Here is a 23,035-nt window from a genome sequence, read left to right as displayed (position 1 = left end):
AAAGAAAGTGAAAACTTCAGATTTAGAACACCCTAGGTGTGCCCCCGTCTGAAGTCCAAATTATAACAAAGAATAATAATAAAAATGGGGGGAAAGACGTCTAAAAATAAGGAAAATTTATCAACTGACGACTGGAAATTTATGGAAGCAAAAAATCCAAAAGCAACAAAGAAATTGGAGACCTGGATAAATAAACATGACTTTGACGGACGACTGAACCTGACTAGTATTCAAAAACTGAAGGAAAGGTTGGAAAAGGAACATAAAGCTGATAAAAAAAAGAAGCAGAAACTAGGGGCAGACTTAGTGGCATTTTGGGAGGAAGAAGCAGAGAACAGACAGAAAGGAGCAGAGAAACGTAGGTTGGAAAAAGCCAGGAAAAAGAAGGGTGTAGGGAAGGTAGAAGAAGATGTGATAATACCACATAGAGAACCTGAACAACAACCACAACCTCAGAAACCACCGGCGGCTGGACCGTCGGCAACAATGCATTTGTACCCTCCTCTACCAGAGGATGATGATGTGCCGCCACCACAGTATGATATGGCGGTGCGACCTAAAGTAAAAAGTGAAAAACAAGAAAAGCCACAAACACGCAGTCAAACAAAAGTGCCTACAGCTCCTCCCATGGAGGAACACAGTGACCAGGAAGGTACCTATCCTTTGATAGAAGTACCAAATCCTCGTGCAGGAACTCCAGGGCACCGATCAACCATGCTCGTATATCGAACATGGAATGCTGATGATATCAAAGCAGCAGTTGACATGATACCATCACCTCATGTTGACATTGAGGGATTCATGCAAGACATAGAAAACATTAGAAAGTCGTATCACCTAGATGGAACTGAGGTCCAACAGGTATGGATGAAAGCATGTGGCCCAAAGTGGAGTCAGGTACGTGGGGACTGGAATCCTGTAGACGCGGAAAGAAAGCCACTGGAGCATGATAATCCAGTGTTGCAGACAAGAGTGGAAGCTATGATTACACGAGCAAAAGGAGTATTGGGCCCAAAGATAAATTATACTGAAATTACTAGGACAACTCAGAAAGAAGGAGAGCCATGGGCAGAGTTTAGATGCAGATTTGAGAGTGTCTTTAAAGTCCATAGTGGCATATCGCCAGGAACACCGGTGTATGAACAACAATTAAAAAACGCTCTGATCCAGCATTCCAATAAGGATATAAAAGCTTGGATACAGAAACACTGGATTGGCTTGCCAACTGGCACATTAGAAGAAACACACACTCACTGTTGTCATGCCGAGGAGGTCCTGAAACAGAAAAAGCAGACAGGAAGTAATGACAAAGGAGTGTATGTGGCACAAGGGGATGATGAAATATATTACCAGCAGAGTAATATGAGACAGCAAAAACAATGGAAACGTCCCCAAAAACCATGGCAGAATAGACAAGGTGGACAACCACAACGTCAAGGACCATGGCCGCCACAGCCACCACTGAACAGACAGGGAGGATCACCCCGTGGTCCCCTGATATGTTGGAACTGTGGAAGAGAGGGACATATGTCTAGGAATTGTCCAAATCCACCCCCGAATGCGGAAAGAGCTCCACAGCGAAATACTCCTCCGCAGCCACAATATCCACAATGACTAGAATCCATAATCCATGACTCCACATCAGATAGGCAGTCTGATTGTGATATGGATCTGTGTGCCTTACTGGGAAATCCAGTACCCAAATCAGAAGTGACCTTGTTAGTAAATGGGCGGCCCGTAGTGTTTCTTTGTGATACAGGGGCATGTAGAACTACATGCAATGATAATATACCAGTCCATAAATTGAGCAGCGAAACATTCAAAGTTCGCTCAGCAAATGGGCAAACATCAAATGTCCCTCTCACTAAACCCATAACGTTGACAGATCCATTTGGCCTGACATGTACTATGTCAGTGTTGAACATGCCACAATGTCCAGTTAACCTCTTAGGACGAGACGGATTGACTGCATTGGGCTTGTCCATAATTGTGGAACAAGGGAAATTAGTTGTTGAGCGCACAGGAGGTGTTAACATGGTGAGAGAAGAAAGCGATGACCCCACATTCCACTATTACTATACATTTGACATTTCTGAAGAAGATGCTGCAGGATGGGGTAAAGATGTCGTCTTGCAAGCGACAGCCCTACTGAAACATCCTGAACAAAAGATGTCACCACCTGACCTGCATGTCACAATGTGGCATAAAGATCCTCCAGGTCCGGATGGTGACTATGAAAACAAATTGAAAGACAGTTCACCTGTGAAGCTGACAATGACAGATTTGATTCATGATGGCAACTCAACAGCTGTCATAACAGTGACAGGTGCCACTGAAGATGTTTTAAAATTGAGATTCACAGGTATGCCATTACATGTGTCACTTTGTAAACCATATTTGACAGAATGGCAAGATTTGGGACTGACAGTCATGACAGCTTTGTCAGCCACTGATTGGAGCAGAGTTGGGCCACGAACGGAGTTCAGTCCATCAACTAAATTGTATAAAGTGCCAGTTAATGTCTCATTGGTGCTGACAGCCGGAACACATATTGATGTGTCCACTTCACAATCCTGAGTGTTTCAGTTGAGTCCTGAAGAAGATGATCTTCTCTCTTCAGTACCATCAGGATTGTGGACAACAGGTCCTTCAGACGTAGGACTGATTAAAAATGCACAACCTGTAGTTATAAGACCAAAAACAGAATACAGACCATGTGTAAGACAGTATCCATTGAAACCTGATGCAATTGAAGGAATCAGACCAGTAATAGAGGATTTGTTAACAGCAGGAGTAATAGTACCATGTCCAGATTCACCATGTAACACACCCATATTTCCTGTAAAAAAGGCTCCGCCCTCAGTAGGATGGAGAATGATACAGGATCTCCAAGCTGTAAATGCTGCTGTAGTAAAAAGAGCTCCATGTGTTCCAGATCCGCACACACTGTTAAACTCATTGAGATCAAATTCTAGTTGTTTTTCTGTAATAGATATCAGTAATGCATTTTTCTCTGTACCAGTGGACCTAGATAGTCAATTCTGGTTTGCTTTTACCTTTAAAGGACAACGATATACATTTACCAGATTACCGCAGGGTTACGCAGAGAGTCCAACTATTTATTCTCAAGTCATGTCAGCATGTTTAGCCAATTTCGTTCCACCGGCAGATAGCCAACTATTAGTGTATGTTGATGACATTTTGATTGCCTCTGACACACGAGAGAACTGCATAACTGACACAGTAGCATTATTGTGTTTCTTATTTGATAATGGCCACAAAGTGAGTAAAAACAAAGTTCAGTTGTGTAGGGATAAAGTAAAATATTTAGGACATGAATTATCAGCCACAGGGCGCACGATCCTGTCTGACAGAAAGGAAGCGATTTTACATGCTCCGAAACCACAAACTAAAAAACAGATGATGTCATTTCTTGGACTGACAAATTACTGCAGGGCATGGATTCCCTGCTATGCAGAATTGACTAGTCCACTTTCTGATTTGATGTACAAAGATGATATTTCAATGTCAACTGTGCTGGAATGGAACAAAGATGCTGAGGAAGCTTTTGTAAAAGTCAAACAAACATTAGTGTCATCCACAGTTTTGGCACTACCAGACTATAGTAAACCATTCATTCAAACAGTTGATTGTAAGAATAAGTTCATGACTAGTGTTTTGGTACAAGTGTATGGCTCAAAATTAAGGCCAGTTGCCTACTACTCATCTAAATTGGATGCAGTGGCAAGTGCTCTACCACCATGCGTACAAGCTGTTGTTGCAGCCTCTATGGCTGTTCAAAGTAGCAGTAATGTTGTTCTATTCCATCAGCTGACATTGAAAGTTCCACATGCAGTTTCTGCACTTCTGTTGCAGACAAACATGAGCTTTTTGTCCCCAGCAAGACATCTTTCGTGCATGTCCTTGCTATTATCACAACCACACCTTACGGTAGAGCGATGTACAACATTGAATCCATCCACATTGATACCTTTACCTGAGGATGGTGAGCCGCACAATTGTTTTGATGTAGCAACTGTCTGTATGAAGGCCCGTGTTGATCTTTTGGATACGCCCATCCCACACAGTACAATTGTGTATGTGGATGGATCCTCCACTAAAAATGCTTATGGACAAACACAATCTGGATATGCTGTTGTCACAACTTCAGAAGTATTGGATTCTACTTCGTTGCCATCATCATTCTCAGCGTAAGCAGCTGAATTAGTAGCTCTAACTGCAGCTTGTCATTTATTTAAAGGAAAGGCTGTAACAATCTATACAGACAGCCAGTACGCTTTCAGCACAGTGCATGTGTTTGCAAAACTGTGGGAAGAGCGTGGAATGCTGACATCATCTGGAAAGCCAGTGACTCATGCCACACTCCTAACTGCACTACTGAAAGCTGTGAAATTGCCTAAACAAATTGCTATATGCAAATGTGCGGCTCACACCAAAGGCTCTGACAGTGTTTCAAAAGGAAATGATTTCGCTGACAAAACCGCAAAGGCAGCAGCAGCTTTTTCTATTTTTCTCCTACACGAAACCTCTCCGGATTTGCATTTAGGTCATACACTGCTTGCTGACATGCAACAGCAGGCAACTGAAAAAGAAAAACAAACGTGGTTAAATAAAGGAGCTACATATGCAAATGATTTGTACTTATGACCACAAAAGAAACCCATATTGCCAAAAAATATGTTTAAATGGGCAGCTATCATGAGCCATGGCGTGACGCATGTCTCATCAGGGGGTATGATATCGCAATTACAATCTATTTTTTGTCTTTATGGGTTTGATGCATATGCAAAACAGCATTGTAGAGCATGCATGACATGTGCAAAACACAACTCACAAGGCAATTTGAGACCCCAAAGAGGCAAATTCCCCACACCACAATATCCCTTTCAAGTGATTCATATGGATTATATACAGTTGAGTAAACATGAAGGGAAGGAATTTTGTTTAGTCATAATTGATGCCTTCTCAAAATGGGTAGAATTGTTCCCCACAAAACATGCAGATGCACTTACAGTGGCTAAAGCACTGTGCAAAGACATCATTCCACGATTTGGAATACCAGAAACAGTCTATTCAGATAATGGAGCGCATTTTGTTAATACAATAGTGCAACATGTGGGAGAAGCACTACAGATCAATCTTAAAAATCACTGTGCTTATCATCCACAAAGTGCCGGATTAGTGGAAAGGATGAATGGGACAGTAAAAAACAGACTTAGGAAGACAATGGAGGAAACAGGCAGACCATGGACACATTGTGTAGATTTGGTAAAAATGTACATAAACATAACTAGTACCATGGGGTTGACACCGTATGAAACATTGTTTGGCAGAAAATACCGATTGCCATATTATGGGCAAATTTGGGATGTACCCGAGGAAGCCAATTTGGCAGATTACATGAGGAAGATGTTAGAAAGACAACGAGGGAGAGTTTCAAACACTGATGATCCCATTTCTCCACAGGATGACCCTAAAGTGGTACCTGGAGACTGGGTGTTGATAAGAAGCATCAAGAGAAAACACTGGCATTCACCTAAGTGGGAAGGGCCCCATCAAGTACTACTCACAACACCCACAGCCTTGAAAATTGGGGAAAGAAGTACATGGATTCATTTAACTCACTGTAAGAAAGTCATTTCTGCAGACACGGACAAACAGTAAGAACAGTAGGATAAGACTAGTAATAGTGTGTGAGCTTGGTGTTAAGATCCAGGTTAGACACGAAAGCTAGCAGAAGACATTAAGAAACCACTGTTCTGAACATAGGTGTGCTGTAGTGTGTAGAAATGACGAAAGTAAAAAACAAAAAGAACGAGGGTCCCTGGACCCCATGGACAGTCCTTATTATGCTACTTTTCTTTTTCGGATTGGGCTTATTATTGAAAGCCATAAGCACAGGACAAGATAAGGGACATATCAACAAACTGAATAGGCCAAAAAGAGAGGACAAAGGCCCCAATCCACTTATACCTGTAGCGCATCGATGCAAACAACAATTGTTCTAAGTGGGACAAGATCTATCCATTGACCAAATTGACTAAGATTAAACCTTTATTTTCAAGCAAAGTTGGGCATGCTAACCATACATGTGTAAACTTGACAGGGACAAGTAAGACTTTGGGTAGCTTAAACCACACTGCCTGGTGTAAGGATGTGGTCCATAGTAATTCCACATTCAAACCTGTCAGTAGGAGTGATGTATGGTGGTGGTGTGGTGATAACAGAATCTTTGACAGACTGCCAAGAAATGTGTCAGGTTATTGTGCATTAATATCATTATTGTTACCAGTTAAAGCTATACCCATGACCCCTGAAGACGTTATGACATATGCAGCCTCTCTTATTCCTGAAGACTGGCAGAAAGGCATAGCCAGACATAGAGTAAAAAGAGATTGGAAAGGAGTGGGAGATCCAACATATATTGATGCGATAGGAGTCCCCAGAGGAGTGCCTGACAAGTATAAACTGGTTGATCAAATAGCAGCTGGATTCGAATCCTCCATCTGTTGGTGGTGTTCAATTAATAAGAACGTGGACAGAATAAACTACATCCACTACAATGTACAGAAATTAGGAAATTGGACTGAGGAAGGATTTAAGGCTGTCCATTCACAGTTAGAAGCCACGTCCCTTATGGCCTTCCAGAACCGTATTGCTCTGGATATGTTGTTGGCAGAGAAAGGAGGTGTTTGTGCCATGTTCGGAGAACAATGCTGCACATTCATTCCCAACAACACAGCTGCAGATGGCAGCCTCACTCAAGCCATCGACGGGCTGAGGACGTTGAACAGGAAGATGAAAGAGCACAGTGGAGTAAACACCGAAGGCTGGGATTGGTGGCTGGAAGGGATGGGAAAATGGAGGTCTTTGATTTCTTCACTATTAGTGTCTATAGCAGTGTTTGCTGCGATTCTAACATTGTGTGGATGTTGTTGTATTCCATGTCTTCGAGGCCTTGTAAATAGAATGATAACCACAGCAATAGGTCCAGGACCAGGAGGGGGACCCGCTTCATATCCACTCTTGGGGCAAAACGACGAGGAGGAGGAAGATGACTCTCATGACCTGTACCCAGACCAATGGAAGTATGATGACCCAGACACCGATGATGATGACAATGATGACATAACCTCTGGGGTGTAAGCCTGTAGAACATACCATGATGAACCTCTTAGTGAAAATCTCAAAAGAAGTGCTAAGCTAGGTGATGCCTACTATATGTTTAACAAGCGATAACAGGAGGGAAATGTTAAAGATTTTATATATATATATATTTTATCACTGTTAAACATTTGTTCCTTTGTCTTTGTTTTGATGAAATGTTATTGAGCTGTTTTGCACCTGTCTTAACGTAACCCTGAGAATGTACTTGTTATTATTACACTGATAGCACAACTTTGTTTTTGTAGCTACTAACGACTGGGAGTGAAGAGATGGAGGTTATTTTGACCTTATGCTGTGCAAATGCTTACTGTTTTGAACAGGACACTCCAAGCTTTTGCAGAACAGATGATAAGTGCAAACAGAGGAGCCTGCAAGAACGGGATGTGCTGACCTTCAATGATATGATTAAACAAAAGGAACCGTTTCTCCACACAGCTGCAACCATTGGCATACGTGCCATGAGATGTTTTGTATTACGGGAGGAAACTTGTCATGCGAACCCCCCCCCCCCCCCTTAGGACAAGTTTCACAATGTGGGTAGGTTTTCCTAATAAAAAGAGTGAGCATGCGCAGCAGTCCCCAGTGCTTTCAGTGGTACTACGTGTACGGACTGTCTGCACTCCTCGCGAGCTAAATTTGACTTTCTGTCTCACTGGTGTTTCTTGACTCTGTTTGTCTTGTTAAAGGTTTTAAGAATGTTTGGAGGAGAAAATACCCAACACCTACTTTCACTGATCGCTGTGCGTAATGGCGCAGAGCGCACTGAGTATGTACTAATAGTATGTACTCATTGGAGCACCCAGGGGGCTATTCAAACGGGCCAACTAGTAACACATCACTCCTGAAAACGATCTTTGGTCTTTCACGTGAGGTAAATCTGCCCTACGATTGGAGTTTGGAAAACCATGTGACAGTGAACCAATTCCGATTGGACACTCACATTGCGCACGTCATCACACAGCTTCTATGAGGAGTACAAAGATGGCAGGTGGCTGGCTCGAAAGTCCACGGAGTTAACTTTTCAGCAAAAAAAAAAAAAAAAAAGTATGTTTCTATCTCATATCATTCAAAAGTTATTTATAATTTGGTAAAGCTTGGTCTTAGCCATCGTATACGACGGCGTCGGCCCCAGAGGGTTAAGGTGACCCATTCTGTAAATACATTAAACAAGACACCTGTATCAATTTGTTGTTAGCTGATTAGTTCATAGACAGTGATGAAAGTGGCCCTTGAAAAATAAAAACTTGAATTTTTTTTTTCATAACGCTGGGGCTGCTGCAGCTCCTGGGGGGTCTGGAGGTAAATACTACATACAATTTCAATTTCAATTTATTTTGTTTATATAGCGCCAAATCACAACAGAGTTGCCTCAAGGCGCTTCACACAGGTAAGGTCTAACCTTACCAACCCCCAGAGCAACAGTGGTGAGGAAAAACTCCCTCTGAGGAAGAAACCTCAAGCAGACCAGACGCAAAGGGGTGACCCTCTGCTTGGGCCATGCTACAAACATAAATTACAGAAATAATTCACAGAACAATTCACGGACGAATATGCAAAAATTGCTGTTGGTGCACAGGACAGGAGGATCGCCAACACAAACACAACTCCCATCTCTGGATGGAGCTGCACCTTAAACAGAGAAAAAAACAGAATCAGGCATCAGAAAGACCAAAAATACAGTATAATTTGCCAGCATTAAACAACAAGAAAAACAGAGAAATACTAAGGTGATCGCCGGCCACTAGCCCTAAGCTTCACTAAAAGACCCATAATTTAGGTGAAGTTGAGGCCGCGGCCCACTTCAATTACTAATAACATGAATTAAAAGAGTAAAAAGCGTAAAACAAAACTGCACCAATATGCTAGCCATATGAAAGGGAAAATAAGTGCGTCTTAAGTCTGGACTTGAAAGTCTCCACAGAATCTGATTGTTTTATTGACGCAGGGAGATCATTCCACAGAACAGGGGCACAATAAGAGAAAGCTCTGTGACCCACAGACTTCTTATTCACGTTAGGGACACAAAGTAGTCCTGCACCCTGAGAACGTAAAGCCCGGGCTGGTACGTAAGGTTTAATTAGGTCAGCTAGGTAGGGAGGTGCCAGGCCATGAATAAATTTATAGGTTAGTAGCAGAACCTTAAAATCAAATCTGGTCAAACTTTCTGCTTCATGTCAAAAGTCTGGCTGCAGCATTCTGAACCAATTGGAGACCCCTAATGCTAGACTACAGTAAACCAGAAAATAGAACATTGCAGTAGTCCAATCTAGAAGAGATGAACGCATGGATCAGGGTCTCAGCATCAGCCATAGACAGGATGGGACGAATTTTCGCTATATTTCGCAGGTGGAGGAAAGCAATTACCCCAAGGTTCCTCACTTTGTCAGTGTGATGTATGACACATGAGCCTAGGCTGAGTGTTAACTGGTCAAATTGATGCAGATGTCTCACTGGACCAAGAACCATCATTTCAGTCTTTTCAGAGTTTAAAAGTAGGAAGTTTCTAGACATCCAACTTCTCACTGATGCAAGGCAATCTTCTAAGGATTTTATGTGAACGAGATTACCAGCAGTTATCGGCATATATAACTGAGTATCATCTGCATAGCAGTGAAAGGTAATCCTAAAATGCCGCAATATGTGCCCAAGGGGTGCTATATAAAGGGAGAAAAGCAGGGGGCCTAAGACAGACCCCTGAGGAATCCCAAATTTCATGTCACTAAGGTTAGAGGTAGTGTTACTGTACAAAACACAGTGAGAACGGCTGGTCAGGTATGACGTCAGCCATGCAAGGGCACTCCCAGTAATCCCAAAATGATTTTCCAGCCTATCAAGTAGAATATGATGATCCACTGTATCAAATGCAGCACTGAGATCTAACAGCAACAGAACCGTAGTGGTGTCCGAATCCATTGTAAGCAGAAGATCATTCACCACTTTAGTGAGAGCCGTCTCTGTGGAATGATATTTTCTAAAAGCAGACTGCAGTGGCTCAAAGAGATTATTCTCAGTAAGATAGTCTACAAGCTGCCGTGACACCACTTTTTCCAGAATTTTAGAGCAAAATGATAGATTTGATTTGATAGATATCGGCCGATAGTTTTTCAATACATTAGGGTCAAAATTAGGTTTCTTAAGTAATGGTTTAATCACTGCATATTTGAAACGTTTAGGAACAGATCCAGAAGTTAAAGAAAGATTAATAATTTCCAGTACAGTCGGCCCAAGAGTGGGCCACAGGTCTTTAAACAGTTTTGTTGGTATAGGATCAAATAAACAGGTTGTGCTTTTTGTTGACGTTACGAGTTTCGTCAGCATGTCTAGAGAGATACCATCAAATTCTGTAAATCTAGGTAATACCTCAGAAGTGGTGCCCACCTCAATAGCAGGGTGTAGTGGCTGGATTAAGGCATGCTGGGATATGTTCAACCTAATGTTATCTATTTTCTTCTCAAAGTAATCCAGGAAATCTTGTGCTGTAAAAGGAGAGCGAACTACAGGTGGTTGTCCATGAATAAGTGTTGCCACCGTGTTGAACAAGCACTTTGAGTTATGCTTGTTTTTGCTGATCAAATCAGAGTAATAGGTCCGCTTTGTAAGATAGCATCACGCCATGCAAGGCGGAATACTTCTAATTTTGAATGACGCCATTTCCGTTCTAGACCTCTTGCTTTATGCTTGAGGTCACGCAGGTAATCACTGAACCAAAGTGACTGCGATTTGGGGGAGCGCGGTTTCAACACAGGTGGTGCAATCATGTCGAGTGTCGTTTTGAGCACTGAGTTTAAACTATCCACAAGTCTGTCTCCTGACTGGGTATTTGTCAAAAGTGAGGCTAAGACATCAGGCAATCTAGCTTCTAGTTCAGTCTTAGTTGAGGAGTTGATGCATCGCCGTAATGATAAATAAGGTTGTTGTTCCACTAATCATGGCAGTGAAACTGTAAACTTAATAAGTGAGTGATCAGAGACCACTGATGTAAGAGGCATGATGTCAATATTTGTGACAGCAATACCACATGCGAGAACCAAATCCAGGGTATTTCCACTAATGTGCGTCGAATCCCGAATGCATTGCCGAAATCCTAATGCATCCACAATTTCCATAAATTATTTGCAGAGGGGATCAGAAGGCTTATTTACTCGTATATGAACGTTAAAGTCACCAATGATGAATGTTATCTGCTCTCGTTGACAAGTTAGAAAGGAATGCACCAAATTCATCTAAGAATTCAGAATATGGGCCAGGAGGCCTATATACAGTGACAAAGTAATACGGCTGATTTTTATTCTTCTGACCTTGGCAATGCGTAATATCCTGAGCGCAGCGGAGAATCAGATGCTCAAACGAGTTATATTTGTGACCCCCAACAGCTAATAAGCTAAACCTAGATTTATAAATAAGAGCTACACCCCCGCCTTGCTTTGCATCACGAGGGACGTGACTAAATGTATAAGCTGGTGGGCAGGCCTCATTTAAGGGGAGGACAGCTGTAGGTTTAAGCCAGGTTTCACATAACCCAATCATATCTAAGTGATGATCAATAATTAAATCAATCAACAATGATTTTGAGGACAGTGATCTTATGTTAATGAGACCCAGTCTAAGGACCTCAGTGGGGTTGACAGTTGAGCTGTTTGGGTTTAGGGGTGGTTCCAGAGTGGCATATATAAGATGCCTAGAAGTAGGTTTAGGTTTGAGACATTCCACACGCATTGTAGGTAGCAGACATGAAATCTTTGATATTGCTGGAACAACCATTGGGCCATCCTCAATTTCATCATGATCCAATATAGTAATGGGTATTAAGTTTGCAAAGCATATCAATCTATGATTTTTATGGACACGTCTACGGGAGCAGGCTACAGTCTCAACTTGTTGAAATTCCCTCCCTGGCAGATAAACTGCACTATCACCATAGTGGATTTTCTGCGCTAATTTCCCCGCTAAGCTAATGGATTCCACACCCACATTTGTCATAAGCCTTGCAGGGTCTCTAATCACCTGCTCCGTGGCCTGCTGTAGATTCCTAATGTTACCCTCCCTGTAGAGCTCTATCTATGTTCGCAGACAAGCTGGCGGCGCCTTCCCCAGTAGGGTGGAGGCCGTCCGGCATCAGCAGGCCACGGTGGCCCCAGAACGAAGGCCAGTTATCAATAAAGCTAAAGCCTTGCTGTCTACAAAACTGCGCCAGCCACCTATTTAATGATGTCAGCCTGCTAAACGCCTCATCAGTACCCCGGGAGGGGAGGGGACCAGAGATTAATCGATGCCGACACATCTTTCTAGCAAGGTCACAAGTCCTCTATATGTCCATTTTAGTGACCTCTGAGTGCTTCATCCTGATATCATTGGTGCCAACGTGAATAACTATGTGGCTATATCTCATGTCATGTTCCTTCGTCTGACTTCCCTTCTGCAGCGTCAGCACCCTAAGATGAGATGCAATGTCGGGAGCTCTGGCCCCAGGAATACATTTAAATACATACAATTTGGTGCAAATAATAAACTAAATGAGAGCAATTTCTCAGTCCCATTTTGTTGCTCATTTTAGTCATAAAACCATATTTCCTCATATTGGCAAAATGACAGAACTATAATCCACAGTCTGTCACACGGATTATAACACGGTGTGTTTACTATTCCATAAAAATCACACATCCACACCGGACTGTTACTGTTCTCCCTCTACATTTATCAAAACATCTGACTTCAGCAATTTGTGTTTTTATAACTGATAGTGTCTGAACATGAACAAAAACACAATTTGATACAAGTAAAGCTGCACACACCAATACTGCCACTAGATGGCAGCATACAACAGAAAAACTCCCCCTCTAGCTACATAAAATACAAATGGAAAGCTACAGAAGAAACTTGCATCCAGGTACGTTCACAAGCAAAATGCTCATCAAAATAAAGTGACCCCAGAATAAATGAGCCCACTTATTCACAAGTGGGTCAAGGACCTTACCCAATGACCCTTAGTGATTTACAGGTGCAAAGTGCTCTCAGGTAAAATGAGATGATCTGGGTTATTCCTGTTACATATGTCACAGAGGTGTTAAACAAGCTGTGGTATAAATTAATCTTAAATCAGGAGAGCATCTGTGAAAACACTCACAGAATTCTTGGACTTTGAAGATTTTATGTAAAAGGTGATTTTTCCACAATAAGACCCCTTTAATAATAATCTTATTGAGTTCAAGACCATTTCATTTTTAAATCTGTTCATTGAACATTAATAACATCATAAATCAAACATTTTTAACATGTTTTAAGCCTGTCGGCTCTCCGTGAGGCTGTTAATTAATGACTGTTAAAGGAACAAACTCCCACATTAGAGATGACAAACAATGACAGTTATTAAAGCAAGTTAACTTTGGTATATAAAGTATTTAACGTGAACTTTACCTCACTAAGCAGGAGGAAACATTAGCGAGACTGTTTAACCAGATTATCTAACTAATAAATTATATACAGTAGAACTCATTTAAGCGCCATAAGATAAACCAGATATTCGCACTCACCGGACAAAAGCAGAAGTCCCAATGTTTTTGTGTGGTTTTCCATGTAATTAACAGATAGGGATGCACCGATCCACATTTTGTCACTGACAATCTGATCTCTGAATTTGGATATCTGCCGATACCGATACTATTCAGATACCAGAGCTCTGTTTGCGTTAATATTATTATCATTACGTGCTTCAAGGATGTAATAAAATCACTGGTGTTTATTTATTTATTTGTCTGTCTGTCTGTTAGCAGGATTACATCAAAACTACTGCAAGGATTTTAGAATAGATATTAGGCCATTGAAGACTCCATTAAATTTTGGGGGTGATCCAGATCCGGACCCAGACTTTGGATCAAGTTTCACTTTAGATAGGCTCTGAAGGATTACATCAAACCTACTGCACGGATTTTGATAAAATTTTCACCACATATATTAGGCCATTGAAGACTCCACCATATTTTGGAGGTGATATGGATCCAGATTCTGGATCAAGATTTCCCTTTATATAGGCTTTGAAGGCTTTACATCAAAACTTCTTCATGGATTCTAACCAAATTTGCACCACAGATAGATATTAGGGCATAGAAGACTCCATTGAATTTTGGAGGTGATCCAGATCTGGATTTATACATAGTGCATATGTATAAATAATGTGCATAGTATACATAGATTTCGATTATAACGGACAAAATTAGCTGGTCCCCCTGTATCCATTATATGCGAGTTTTATTGTACTTCTGATCTGGTGCTGCTGTTTAAAGGTACAGACATCTAACACAGTTATTGCTCTCAAAAACACGTTATTTTGGGTTTTTGATGTCGAGGGATGCATTCTGAAGATTTTTAAAATTTAATTTATTTATTTATTTTCTCACCCCGATCCCCCCACTTCAGTGGTTCTACAACCCCTGGCAATAATTATGGAATCACCGGCCTCGGAGGATGTTCAGTCAGTAGTTTAACTTGTCGGGTAGAATTTTAACTCGATTCAAGGAGACACTGATTGGCTTTGGTGCTTTTATAGTTCCTCATAGCCAAACTGTCTACACAAAGTAGTTAAAAATATCTGCATACATAATCGAGGGCCACTTTTTCATGTTATCTTCCCACTCTTTTATGACCCGTGGGTGAGCCAGAGTTGATCCCTTTGAGCTTTTCAAAAAGGTTTTTGTTTCTATCGATGTAATATCTTCCATTTTTCTAGACTGAAAACACCGCTCAGCGGAAGTACTAAGACAAAACAGAAATGCCTCTGCTGTAAGAGTGGGAGGGGCTGAATAAGGTGAATAGATCAGGTAAATCATCTCAAGAACAACAATACACTACTGGATTGGCGAGATGTGAATAAATACCTAAATATGCCCCCTGTTATCTCTCTGTTCTCCCCTGGCTTTGAATCCAGATTTACCAGCACAGATTAGGAGTGTTGTTTTCAATTTCAATTGAATCAACTTAAAAAGCGCTAAATCACAACAAAAGCTGTCTCAAGGTGCCTCACACAGAAGAGTTCAATCTAAAATTTTAAACAAATAAATAAAAATTTAAAAATTCAAATACATAATTAAAAACAGAAGTAAAAGAATGAAACAGATAAAAATAAAATAAAAACTATTCATAAGAAAGAGAACAAAAATAGGTTTTAAGTCTTGACTTAAAAATGTCCACGGACTCTGACTGCCTCATGGTTTGATAGAATGGACATCTAAGGACTTGTCAAGCATAACAGACCTGCTTGTCTCCGACTCTGTTAAATCATTTAAGCAAATCAGGGCTGATTTTAATACAACCCCAATTCCAATGAAGTTGGGACGTTGTGTAAAATGTAAATAAAAAAACAGAATACAATGATTTTCAAATCCTCTTCAACCAATATTCAATTGAATACACCATAAAGACAGATATTTAATGTTCATTCTGATAAACTTTGTTGTTATTGTGCAAATATTTGCTCATTTTGAAATGGATGCCTGCAACATGTTTCAAAAAAGTTGGGACTGGGCAACAAAAGACTGGGACAGTTGTTGACTGCTCAAAAAATACCTAATTGGAAACAGGTGAGTGTCATGACTGGGTATAAAAGGATCAAGATTCAGAGAATCTGGAGAACTTTCTACACGTAAGCGGCAAGGCCGAAAACCAACACTGAATGCCCGTGATGTTCGATCCCTCAGGTGGCACTGCAATAAAAACCAACATCATTGTGTAAAGGATCTTACCGCGTGGGATCAGGAACACTTCAGAAAACCATTGTCAGTTAACACAGTTCGTAGTGCAAGTTAAAACTCTACCATGCAAAGAGAAAGCCAAACATCAACAACATCCAGAAATGCTGCCGCCTTCTCTGGGCCCGAGCTCATTTGAAATGGACAGACACAAAGTGGAAAAGTGTGCTGTGGTCTGATGAGTCCACATTTCAAATTGTTTTTGGAAATCATGGACATCGTGTCCTCTGGACAAAAGAGGAAAAAGACCATCCAGACTGTTACCAGTGCAAAGTTCAAAAAGCCAGCATCTGTGATGGTATGGGGGTGTGTTAGTGCCCATGGCATGGACAACTTACACATCTGTGATGGCACCATCAATGCTGAAAGGTACATCCAGGTTTTGGAGCAACACATGCTGCCATCCAAGCAACGTCTTTTTCAGGGACGTCCCTGCTTATTTCAGCAAGACAATGCCAAACCACATTCTGCACGTGTTACAACAGTGTGGCTTCATAGTAAAAGAGTGCGGGTACTAGATTGGCCTGCCTGCAGTCCAGACCTGTCGCCCACTGAAAATGTGTGGCGCATTATGAAGCACAAAATACGACAACGGAGACCCCGGACTGTTGAACAACTGAAGTCGTACATCAAGCAAGAATGAGAAAGAATTCCATTTACAAAGCTTCAACAATTAGTGTCCTCAGTTCCCAAACACTTATTGAGTGTTGTTAGAAGGAAAGGTGATGTAACACAGCAGTAAACATACCACTGTCCCAGCGTTTTTGAAACGTGTTGCATGTGGGGTTAAAATTGTCTCATTAATATTTGTAAATGCACGCAGGGTGATCTACAAATAATCATTGATTTGCAAATGTGTTCAGAATCCAAAAATGCAAATTTCATATTTGTAACTTGTAAATTGGTCTTTGCAAATAATGTTGTATTTGCAAATATAAAACTTAATTTGTAAAAAAAAATTACATTTGTAAAACTGGAAAGTGTATTTATGAATACTTTGCTGAGTTTCAGCATTTGTGGATCACCAATTACACGCATTCATCGCTTTCCTCTGTGACGTAATTTTGAGACATTCTTTTCGCGAAATCCACACAGATTCACAAACAAATGCCTACTGATTCGCAAATACACACTCATGCACACTGGATATCCACTAGATGGCAGTGTGGTTCCATTCATTACACAGCCGTCTATTTAGATCTCAGCCATTTGATTCATTCTGACTTCTGATATGAGCTGGACGGAAATGGACGGACAAGGAGAGCAGTCGCCATCATCTAATGTAAATACAAACAACTTTTGTTGTCCTAACTTAAGATAAGACTTGACTCGCTTGATTATGTTCCTTCTTGGAAAATTGACTTTATCGTGATTCGCCAAGAAGGAACATAATCAAGCGAGTTGAGTCTTATCTTAAGTTAGGACAACAAAAAATTAGTATTTGTAGATCACCCTGTGTGCATTTACAAATAATAATGAGACAATTTTAACCCCATAGTTGCAGGAATCCATTTCAAAATGGGCAATTATTTGCACAAAAACAATAACGTTTATCAGTGTGAACATTAAATATCTTGTCTTTGTGGTGTATTCAACTGAATATAGGTTGAAGAGGATTTGTAAATCATTGTATTCTGTTTTTATTTACATTTTACACAACGTCCCAACTTCACTGGAATTGGGGTTGTCTGTGTGGATTACTTGAAGTGTTAGCTACATCTGGCAAAAATTTCATGTCAACAGCACCTTTGGAAATATATTTACTGAGAAAATGGTGACATGTTCAACACTTATTTTAGCCGCTGTATCTGCTGTAGGTTAATTGAATATAGGTTGAAGAGGATTCGTAAATCACTGTATTCTGTTATTATTTACATTTTTCGCAACGTCCCAACTTCACTGAAATTGGGGTTGTATCAAAGCAGCTTGGTCCTGACAGATGTCTGTGTTGTAGCATCACACTGGGCTTGCTGCACTGAGCAGTTACATTAGCCTGATCCTCCTGCTGGAATGTTGTGACCTATTCTCTACTGAGCTGTGAACCAGAAACGTTAGTGAGGTCACAATGACCATGCAACACCTGAGAGCTGGGTAAGGTCTAAAGATCTGTGGCACTAGAACTGAGCTACTCCAAGTGGGTAGAGATGCTGTTCTCTTGGCATTATAAACAATCTTTGGTTCAGTCTAGGAGACTAGCATTAGCTCTTCAGACTGGAAGAAAGGACTTGTTGTCCAAATCAGGAAGGGAAAGGATTATAACTACAGGGGAATTACACTTCTCTGTGCCAGGAAAATTGCTATTCTGAATGAGATTCAATTAAAGTGACTACCAGCTCAGTGACCAGAACAGGTTGGCTTTGCACCCAAGAAGTGAACTGTTAACTGCATCGCAGCTCTGCCAGTGCTCACTTAATGTAAGCATGAATATCAGTAGATCTAGAGCTTCACCTTTTGGCTCAGCTCCCTTTTCGTCACAACAGTACGGTAAAGTGAATGCAACACTTCCCCTGAGGTGCTGATTCTCTGGCCCATCTCACGCTCCACTGTCCCCTCACTCATGAACAAGACCCAGAGGTACTTGAACTCCTTCACTTGGGGAAACACCTCATTCCCTACCCGGAGTAGGCAATCCATTGGTTTCCTGCTGAGAACCATGGCCTCAGATTTAGAGGTGCTGATCCTCATTCCAGCCGCTTCACACTCCGCTGCAAACTGATCCAGTGAGTGTTGGAGGTCACAGGCTGATGAAGCAAACAAGACCACATCATCTGCAAAAAGCAGTGATGAGACCCTGAGCCCACCAAACTAGAAACCCTCCTCCCCCCCGACTACACCTTGATATCACTGGTCTACAGTCGAAATGCTTATGAAATAAATGTAGTCGAACTTTACTTATTTTGGGCCACTGAAAATGAAAATAATGTTTGAAATGGTTGACTGGCTCTAGTTTTAAGATATGTTACTACTATGCTACTAAGGGTTACCTTTTGATGATTTTTAAAGTGGTACAAAAAAAAAAAAAAAAACAGGTAAAATATTATGATATGAACAGTCAGAGAAAATGAAAAGACCTATGTGTATGATTTATCATGAAAACTCTACTATCAACACAATATAATTATGTAGACTTAAAATGTAAAAACTTAAATATCTTAGAAACAGTAGCCAACCAGGCATTTTTATTGTCATATTTAAATTCAGCATGCCAAAATCCATCACAAATAGCACATTATATTTCTGAAGCAGACAACTTCTTAAAATTTGGAGACCAGTGTATCCTGTCCATGAATATCACAAACAGCCCTGGTGGAGGCCAACCCCCACCATAAACAAGTCTGATTACTGCCCAGCACCCAAACACAGCTCTCGCTTTGTAAGTACAGAGATTGGAAGACCCTGAGAAGGGACCCCCCCCTCACTGCATACTCCAGCAACACCTCCCACAGTATCTCCCGGGGTACCCGATCATACGCCTTTTCCAAGTACACGAAACACGTGTAGACTGGAGGGGCATACTCCCAGGCCCCCTCCAGGATCCTTGTGAGAGTAAAGAGTTGGTCGGTTGTTCCACGACCAGGTCGGAAACCGCAGTGTTCCACTTCAATCTGAGGTTTGACAATCGGCCGAACCCTTCTTTCCAGCACCCTGGAGTAGACTTTGGCAGGGAGGCTGAGTAGTGTGATGCCCCTGTAGTTGGCACACACTCTGTCTGGCACTGTCCCATGACCCTCTTACTGTGAGGCAACAGTTCTAACCACAAAGCCACTGTGCCGTCTGGATGCTGACTAACAACTGTAAAGCTGCGGTCACACAACACTAACGAAGGACACCGAAGCCAAAACGAAACATGAAATCTGGATCCGAAATTAAATGAAATGAAATCTTATGTTGACTTTCAGAGACATCGTTTAACCATTGTCCAGCTTCGTTCCTGTAGCTGGCGCTTCGTCAGAATTTTCAAACTGCTGAAAAATGTGAATGAATCCTGACGACAACTTCAATTCATCTGTAACCCCTTTTGCTTTCTGTCTGGACAGTTCCTCACCATTTGTGTAGTTCCCGTACTGTCAGCGTTCTGTTTCATTGTCGTCCAACCTCCCAAGTCCGACGTTTTGCACAAACATTGAACGTGACTCGTCCATGTGTGGGACGAAAAGCAATGTTGTCATACAGAAACAATAGCAGCAAGAACGTTTGATCAACTACTTTAACTATTTATGCACACTGCAGCCGTCTCTGGCTGGAACATGCGTGTGCGTGCACATGTTGTTGTAGTAAAGACAAACCTGTTGTCAAGACAACCAGATCTCGCAGCTGCAGGTGCTGTGGAGAGCACAGGCAGGCGCTCAGTCTGATACCTGCTGTCAGTCACGTCATCATGAATGTTTCATTTTTTATTTTGTTTAAAGCATCAAAGTCGCCGTTTGCTTTGTTTTTCTTTTATTAGTTTCGGTTTTGTTTCATTCTTTTATGCACTCTGGACTCACAGGCTTTTAGGTGATGGGAGAAGTACCGGCTCATTCGTCCACTTTTTCTCGACGATTTGTGACTTTTTTCCTTTTGTTTTTTCGCATTGTGTGCTTGGTGACTGGGCCCTAAGATTCTAAATTTTGCACAGCCCTGATGTAAACATGCAACCCCAAAACAGAAAAAGCTGACAGAGAATTCACACTACGAGGTGTGGTCTCACAGGACGGCTTTGAGATGGCGTTCAGACAGCTGTCGGTGGTTTTTCCATCGAGTGATTATGTGTGGCTTCATCACGGTGTTGCTTTGCGCCATGCGGCACCGCCGCAACGCGCGGAATTCCTCCGCACGTCTGTCTCAATGTGCCGAAAAAGTGCTGATGTCCTCGTCTTTTCACAATTCCTGTGCTAGTCAGACGGCGTCCCGGATAAAACACAGCGTCCAGTTTGGAAATGAACGGCACATTCCACTGTTACAGGAGTTTTTGTCATGGAAAGAGGAGCGGAGGCTTCGTGCGGTGCTGCATGGCGCACAGCAACGCCGTGATGAAACCTCACGGGACATGTTCTGGCATGTCCAGTCACATCCACAATTTCTCAGATAATCACTAGATGGAAAAACCAACAACAGCTGTCTGAACGCCATCCCAAAGCCGTCCTGTGAGACCAAAACGGAGGTGTTCCTTTGTCTCGCTCCATCAGCAAATCGGTCGTTACACACGAAGCCTCTGCTCAGCTTTCCATGACAAAATCTCTTGTTAAAAGTGAAATCTGCTGGAAAATGGTTGATGTCCAGCTCTTGTGATAACCAGAGAAAGTGCACACGATGGTCCGGCTCCACAGAGCCATCCGTTTAGAAATGATCCGGTGGTTTGTGGCTCTCGATGGCAGCACGGAGCGCGGCGCACCGAGCGTCCTTAAAGCCGTCCTTAAAGCTGTAGTAACAGTCCTTATTCTCTGTGAAGCCCATAAAATTTTCATCGAAAGCCAGATAAATTTTTCTAATGGTTTCCAGCTGCCAGTCTCTAACAGTTTCTGAAAAAATTCTGATGGAAAAAAAGCCCAAATCATTCCGCCATTTCCTGACAATGAAAATCCGCCGAGGGGGTGGACCACTCCTCACTCAAAGCCTGCTCACAGGCGAATGACGCAACTGACAGGCGTGGAAAAACTCACGCATGCACACGAGGGTTCAAGCTTGTCTGACGCAATCACACGTGATTCAAATCCATATGGTTTTTGAAAAAAATAATAAGGTTGGATACTTTTCTAATAGACCTTGTAAACCCTTAGAAAGACTGTCAGCATAATAAGACAGAAAACATGCAACCGTAAAACTTGTTAGTACTCAAAAATATATGAAAATTAAATAGTTTTTGAAGACTGTGATTGTAAAACATCAGTAAACAATCAAAAATAAATCTTCCAAATTAAATATGTTTATTTTCCATTTTAATTTTCCCCAATATCTGTGTTTCAATGCCAGTGTCGTCTTTGTTGTTGTTCTGGCTTCATCAACAAAAACACTGCACATCATTTTACCCATAATTCTCTTTTGTGCAGCACCTCTGCGGCGGTGCACTGGTACAAAGCGAGTGACGTGAGATGATTCCAGAGGATGACGGTGGTGCTGATATGAGCCTGACTTGGATGGAAAGGCTGAGTGAGATTTACCCATCGCAGTGGTCTCCACAGCCACATGCTGGTCTTGCTGGACCGAGGACGCTGAGGTGGGACACTGGCCCTCGTCCACACTGCACAGAAAACCACAAAGACGTGATGTGATGATGACTTTCTGAACCACGCATGCATTTGACAGCTTTCATCACTATACAAGGTGTTTCTCACTCACAAACATACACACCAGTTTTTATTTTTAAAAAACGTTCAGCATTTTATTCAGCATTTTCAGCAGTTTGTCACAACAAGTACACAAGCCCAAAAAACAAAAACCAAACAAACCACATGGGACAAAGGGCCTGATGCAACAAGGTACAGGTATTCAGAGCACCCCTTGAATTATACTTTTAGGCCCTGTCCACATGGAGATGAGTTCAGGCATATGTGGAAAAGTTTTGTATCCTTTTGGCGTTTCATCCACATGGAACTGGCGTTTTTGTGGCAGGTCCTAGAGTGGATAAATCTGAAAACGGCAGATTCACATCTTCATGTGAACAAGCAATACAAAACTTTTCTGAAACAATGATGTCATAGCCCCACCTCTCTACGCTCAGCCACTCATTATGAATGACATGTTGTTGTAATGTCATAGCCCCATCTCTCTACGCTCAGCCACTCATTATGAATGACATGTTGTTGTAATGTCATAGCCCCACCTCTCTACGCTCAGCCACTCATTATGAATGACATGTTGTTGTAATGTCATAGCCCCACCTCTCTACACTCAGCCACTCATTATGAATGACATGTTGTTGTTAACAGATTCATTTAACTTTTTTTTTTGTCTTGGTGGATCATAAATAGGATTTATTTTCATCACTAACAGAGTGCTAAACAGACAAAGAATGCCTCTGGTGAACAATAATCATGAATAAATGGAGTGCTTGATGTTAATAACTGCAGAAAGGACTTTTGGCTTTTAAAATGTTATTTTTGTTCATCTGGTGGGACAAAGTGGGC

General features: G+C 41.6%; 1 protein-coding gene across 1 annotated transcript in view; it reads right to left on the bottom strand.

The window, feature by feature from the left end:
• The window catches only part of pom121 (POM121 transmembrane nucleoporin), a gene marked incomplete at its 5' end in the record, with an annotated part of 95,869 nt that overhangs the window by 20,761 nt on the left and 52,073 nt on the right, over window positions 1-23,035 (bottom strand). Inside the window, one exon of the mRNA XM_034184424.1 lies at window positions 22,070-22,149. Within this exon, the coding sequence (XP_034040315.1) occupies window positions 22,070-22,149 (80 nt within the window). The remainder of the gene's footprint in view (window positions 1-22,069; window positions 22,150-23,035) is intronic.

This window comes from Thalassophryne amazonica, chromosome 13 (genome assembly GCF_902500255.1).
Source record: "Thalassophryne amazonica chromosome 13, fThaAma1.1, whole genome shotgun sequence".
Classification (NCBI taxonomy): Eukaryota; Metazoa; Chordata; class Actinopteri; order Batrachoidiformes; family Batrachoididae; genus Thalassophryne; species Thalassophryne amazonica.
This window is presented reverse-complemented; position numbering and strand designations above follow the sequence as displayed.